Source organism: Microtus oregoni, unplaced genomic scaffold, assembly GCF_018167655.1.
Source record: "Microtus oregoni isolate MIOR12 unplaced genomic scaffold, Mior012 000098F_ref0000018, whole genome shotgun sequence".
NCBI classification, from domain to species: domain Eukaryota; kingdom Metazoa; phylum Chordata; class Mammalia; order Rodentia; family Cricetidae; genus Microtus; species Microtus oregoni.
This window is the reverse complement of record NW_024544711.1, coordinates 1,553,387-1,559,386: the sequence shown is the minus strand read 5'-3', so window position 1 is coordinate 1,559,386 and position 6,000 is coordinate 1,553,387. Positions and strand designations below refer to the sequence as shown.

The 6,000-nt window shown below is 48.7% G+C and overlaps 1 protein-coding gene across 1 annotated transcript in view; it reads right to left on the bottom strand.

Moving 5' to 3' along the window:
• Nucleotides 1-266: 266 nt before the first annotated feature.
• LOC121442927 (catenin alpha-1) overlaps nt 267-6,000 on the bottom strand; it is a 135,329-nt gene continuing 129,595 nt past the window's right edge. The window contains exons 14-18 of the mRNA XM_041644557.1: nt 4,364-4,474; nt 3,133-3,314; nt 2,887-2,992; nt 1,513-1,647; nt 267-720 (exon numbers count right to left, since the gene is read on the bottom strand). Coding sequence (XP_041500491.1) covers nt 433-720; nt 1,513-1,647; nt 2,887-2,992; nt 3,133-3,314; nt 4,364-4,474 — 822 coding nt within the window. The 3' untranslated portion in view covers nt 267-432. The remainder of the gene's footprint in view (nt 721-1,512; nt 1,648-2,886; nt 2,993-3,132; nt 3,315-4,363; nt 4,475-6,000) is intronic.

The following is a 6,000-nucleotide window of genomic DNA, read 5'->3' as shown; positions in this document are numbered from 1 at the left end:
TCCTATGGTTTATTCTTCAGAAGTTCCTTCTCTAGGCTGTTTCTCAGGCTGCCCAGTGGCTTACCCTGGGTCCACTTGGCCATTTAACTCCACGCTGCCCAATGGTAGGGCTGAAGGCATCTCTCTCCTCCAGCCCGCATCTCTACCTAGAAAACAGACCTCATCTGATTCTGAAATGTGACCAGAAGTTAATGTGGTACTCTTTGGTTAAGGAACTTTTATTTTCATTTAAGCTTATAAAAATATAGCTAGAAATATACTTCTGAATTCTAAAGCTTTTTTTTTTTTTAAACAGCTTTAACACAATCATGTCCTTGCAAAATTTACCACCTGGTTGGGTTGGAAATCTGCTACCTCCCGTGGAATCTAAGTGTTTTCTACTTAGCAAATACACTTGCGTGAAGCATTTGTAGGCCCCATGGGCAGAGCAGCTCAGATGCTGTCCATGGCTTTGAACTCACTAAGGGCCTGCACGGGGCTCACATGCTTCTTCTGCGAGGCTCGTTTAATCTTGGTCTGTGTTTCATCCTGCTTCTCCCTCTTCACCAAGGGCTTCTTCTCAGGAGCCTTCATCTTCCATGACACAGCCGGAAGGTTGAGGGACGCCATGCCCTGTGACTTCTGGTATTTGGTGGAGGCCACATAGGAAGCCTTCACTGTCTGCACCACGGCATTCATCAAGTTCTTGGCTGCCTGGATCAGGGACATGGCGCTGTCCACCTACAAGGGAGAGATGGAGTGGTGAAAATCCTGACGCTCCCTGCATAGACGCAGGCCTGGTCACAGCAGAGGGCCTCCAACACCTCAGGTTCAGGGCCTGGAGGTCTCCGCAGCACTGTGCAGAGGCTGTTACTGGTCTCTCAATGGCAGTTCTTATCCATGTAACCCGCAAATACTTGCCTTTGAGAAGAAATGGTGACAACACAAAATATAAGATCACCTCAGCAACCCTGTCCCCCAGGGCCAGGGACTTTCTGGATGGTCCTGAGTGACCGGAAGGCTGTGTAGCACTGGTGCATGAATAGCGACAGAGAAGACTTGAAGTCAGACCACTTCCATCCAACACACACTGGTGATCTCAGGTATGGGGTCTGGTCTCCCATTAGAGAATAGTGTTCTCTCTCCTCTTCTTGCTCATGGTGAGCTGATGAACTGCTACAATTCAGCTCTTTGTGGGTAGACACTGAGAAAGCAGCCTGCACAGCTCTACTTGGTCATTTCTGAGCAGGCTTCATTACTCTGGGGGTGGGGAAAGTAAAAACACCCCTTCCCAAAGAGCAGCTGGAAAAAGAAAGAGACCAGGACTGGCAATGGCTCCAGCTGTCACCAATCATGCCGTCTAAAAAGTGCTGTAGTTCAGAGATAGTGTGTGGTCTGTGGGGCTCTGGGAACCAGAAGGGGTTTGCAGTTTCTGGTCTCTATACTTTCTGTGTCTGAAGTAGGTAGGTGGTATGTAGGGCATATACTTTCAGCAAATGCCCACTAGCCACCACGTCTCATTGCCACACTTACCCCGGAGACAACAAGCTCTCCACCAAGGTTCTGCACTTCCGCCTTGACCTTGCTACAGATGTTGAGCTGGTGGCAGTAGAGAGCGATGCGCTGGAGGTAGGCCAGCAGGTCCTGCTTGCAGGCGGAGTCTGGGCACTGAGGGGACAAGAAGCTCAGCGCTGTTCCCAGCCCCACTGAGACAATCCCCTGCTCCCAGGGCTGTTTCTTAAAGGCTCCCTGTAGGTACTAGCATGCTCCCTCCTTTCCCAAAGGAACAACCCAGGCAGCACTGCATGGGGTACACAGTGACGCACCCTGAGCCTCAGCGCCTGCTGGCAAACGACCACCCTACACCTAGGTTTCCAGCCCCAGGGAGAAGCTCCTGGCCCTACAAGGTGATTTCAAGGAAGGGCCTAGTCTTACAGAAAAGTCAAGGTTCTGAGTTATGTAAATGAACCATCTCTGCCTCAGGCACTGTCTGCTCAACAAGGGGTGCACAAGATAAGCCCCTGATGATAGACACTCACTCTAGGCAGAGATGATTACCAAAAGTTAGAAGTGTGGCCCTGTCCAGACTGCACTGAAGCCCAGGTGTTTAGGTCTCATCAGAGAGGGAAACACAGTGCTCTCATCAAGGTGGGGGCGGGGATGAAGTGAGCAGCAGCATGGTATAAAATGGAGCCTATACTCCATGCTGAAAGCTTTTAAATTTTTCCCAAGATGCCACCGAAGCAGGACAGATTCAAGTCTGATTTGCAATGTGAAATGACAGTGTTGATGGCTGTGTGCAGAATGGAGAAAAGAACAGGCCATAGGCCACAGTGGTCCAGGTAGGTGAAAGATCAACAGAGCTACTGACTTCAGACAGCAAAGACCAGGTCCACAAGCCTTTTTACTGGGTAGTCAAGAATGACCATCAAATGGTGGCTTGAGTAACGAGGGGCAGCTGTCACTCATTCTGCAGCATGGATAACCTGAAAACCCACAACTGACAGAACTTTTCTGGCTGAAGTCGCAGCACCACAGGAATGTACTATGATAGAGAAGCCTGTCCCACCTCTAACAGTCCCCAAAGCTCCCAAGTTCTACAGAAACCTCAGCAAGAGGTCGCCATACATCAGTGCCAGTGCTTTTGCCCAGATATGGAGTTCTCAAGAGGGAGAAAGGAAAGAAATGGTAGAGGCTGGTTTTAATGATTTAGGGATAGAAAGTTTTTAGACATACACACCCAACTCCTCTGAGACTTGTCAGAGAAGCAGATCTGAGAAATCCTTAGGAACGTATACTGGGATTAATTAAGTAGGTTAGGACAGTTTTCAAAGATGATAAACTGTGACCCCTGAAAATTATTACAGACAGCTACCTCAGCAGTGGGCCAGACAGACTGCCACTTACATGATCTGCGATTGTTCGGCCAAGCTTATCCATCCTGGATCCCGCTTCAGCGATTTTCTTGGCAGCACTGATCACATCTGATGTATTTTTGAGTGGCCCTTTGCCTCTGAAAAGAGAACAGGATCCCTGTCTATGAAGCCCCTCCTGCTTGGAGGTGAATGGAGAAGAGATGTCAACAAAGCATCAGGGTCGTGGAAAAGTAAACGCCCCCTCTCTGCAGAGTCTGCAGAGTGGGCTTCTGCTCACCGGGTGAAGTCGGTCATCTCCATCATGATCATGCACATCTGCTTGGCCAGCACGATGATGTCATTGCCACTGTCATCCCATTTGGATACCTCAGCATCCAGCTTGCTCTTTTCTTCCTGGAAGCTGGCCACCTGTTCTGCAATCTTTGCTTTTTGCTCCTGAGGAAGCTGAGCCATGATCGCCTACAATCACAAACCAAACCACTCTTAGGAAGTTCTCACAGGGCATTAGCCAAGAAGACTTTTAGCAGCAATCCACAACATGAGTAGTGGGATAATGCTTTAATAGTTTCACTTTGCCTGAAGGGCTATTATCCTTGCAGAAATTTTCTGCAGCCTAAGTTCCTGACCCACTTCCCGAACATGTCTGAATCTGGAGGAAACAGCACAGGAGGCTAACTCAGTGGCTTCACAGCCACCTGTGCTGATCTGACGGCTTGACTCTTCAAAGTTTCAAGCTTGCTGCTCTTTGTGGCAATAGGAAAGGAGAGAAAGGGGTGTGTGGGTGGAGCCCTCGACAGACATTCCCAAGTTCGAGAGGCCTACTAGAGGTAGTGTGAGAAGACAGAGAATGCTGAGGAACATACACCTTAGATACTTGACAAGTAGAACTTTGGAGTCCAATTGCCAATTCAAGCCCACAGCCTGGGTTCCATCCTCTTAGTGCTCCAAGTGCTCATGACTCAGTAAGGCCTAGAGCAGGGACAAGCTCTCTGATGGATTTCCATGGAGTGAGAAAATAGACTTCTTAGAGATACATCTTGGCATATTTCCAAAAGCAGAGATCTTATTGGGCTGAATGACTCCAATGCAATGGTGCTGACTGGTTTTCTTGAATGTACTAGTGGGTTTTATGGGCTTTTTGGGGGTTGTTTTTAAGGCCCATGAATAATTAAGAGCTCACTCCCATAGTTATCACTACAGCGGGTAGAAGTATTTCAAAATTCCTTTTAACAAACATTCTGATTAGATTGGCAGCCTTTTCTGGCTCGGGGTACCATAAACTAGCAGCCCAACGGGTAGTCGAGGCCCCAGGTTCTAGCCTTGTTCCTAGCTGAGGAGGCATGTGGTGGGAAGCTACAAATGACCAGTAGGTGCCATGACTTAGGATTTAGGTCATAACACCAAAAACAGACAAGAATGGAGCCCTGAATACTACTAAATATCCTAGAGGAGAAAACAGCCAGGGAGCCTTACAGAGTAAGTCAGAGGGCCAGGGAGTGGATTCTCACCCGGGCACTTTGTCCAGCTATCAGCTGGTCATCTTCCGTCTGTACGCTTGTCCTACTTCTGACATCAAAATCTTCCGTCTCAAAGTCAGAGTCATCCAATTCCTCGGGGGTCTGCAGCCAAGACAAAAGACGATGAGTCAGACAGAGTCCCCTGCCTCCAGACTCCTGGAATGACATCTCGGCAGAGCATGACGGCCCAGAGCATAGTCACCAGAGTCATTTGTGTGGCCTCCACACCTTCACCTTTTTTTTTTTCTTGGTTTTTGGAGACAGGGTTTTTCTGTGTTACCAGTCCTGGCTGTTTAGGAACTTGCTTTGTAGACCAAGCCGGCCTCAAACTCACCAAGATCCACTTTCCTCTGCCTCCCAAGTGCTAATTAGAGGCAGGCCCCACCACTGCCTGGCCACGCCCTCACTCTTTAAAGAGAGCTCCTTTCATAGGGTGGAGAGCTCAGGCTTGCTGCAACAAAGATTTCACTTTTAATACAGTTTCCCAAGGGATCTGCATTTGCACATGAAGGTGAAAACTACCCTTGGTCAAAAGTCTTTAAATTAGGTATGTTTTATACAAGAGAAAGCATTCCCATAAAAGTCCCACTTTATGACAACAAGAAAATGACAAATTAATGCTGGACTTTCTCTCTGGATTTCTCAAGGCTATTTTGAGAAATAAAACAAAGCAATATATTATTGGAAGTCTTATTTTACTTTTAGCAAAGAAAAAGAGAATACAGCAGATAAGAAATCAGTGTATACCAACGGGATGGACTGCTGCCGCTCATTCTCTGCTTTAAGTAAAATTTGTGTTTGTACAACCTGCCAGCCTCTCCTCATTAGCTACTGATTGACACCGTTATTAGGCAGGACAGCTGGGGTTGGCTTTTAGCCCAGACAACCAGCCTGTGACAGGAGGGCACTGAGGTCTCCTCCAGGCCCTAAGGCAAGTCATGGCAAGAGCCTTGTTGTGAGGACCAAGTGACAGAACATGTGGGAGGCACTCAGGGACATGAGCATGGGTTCTGACAGGCAAAGGCGGGGCCTACCCTAGAGAACGAAGAACAGTGGTGGGCAGGGATCACAAGGTATCAGAGCCACAAAGACCCTGTCAGGGTGACCTCCGAGCTCTGGTCGCAGGGCTGGTGTGCTATGTCTAGAGAGGTTTCCACAGCAGCGCCTGCCCATAGCCTATCTGGGTCCTAAGAACTGTTGAAAGAAAAGCTCCTTTTCCTGTGTTCACTCACTCAGCTATTCTAACAGGAAACCACAGGAGCAATGGGCAAAGACCCGAGTCAACTATATGACCTCCTAGAGCGCTGCAAACGGAGCCATCACGTTGAGTGGCAACAGGCAGATCTGTGAGCAGAGCAATGGGACGTGCAGGTGGGAGAAATGTTGGTAGACTGAGATTGGTGAATGTTGGTGAGCAATTTAGCTCACTGGCTGGATCCCAGCTCAGATGAGAAAAGCAGCAGATGACAGGACGAGTGATACAGACACCTTAGGAGAGCATGGAGCAGCAGATGACACAGTCAGACTGTGGCCCAGGGGCTGGTGCCCAGGGTAAGGGGCCTTTGGGCGGGAACATGCACATTCCCAACAGGGAAGACAGAGCCAGTCAGACCTGCTGTTTGATCAGG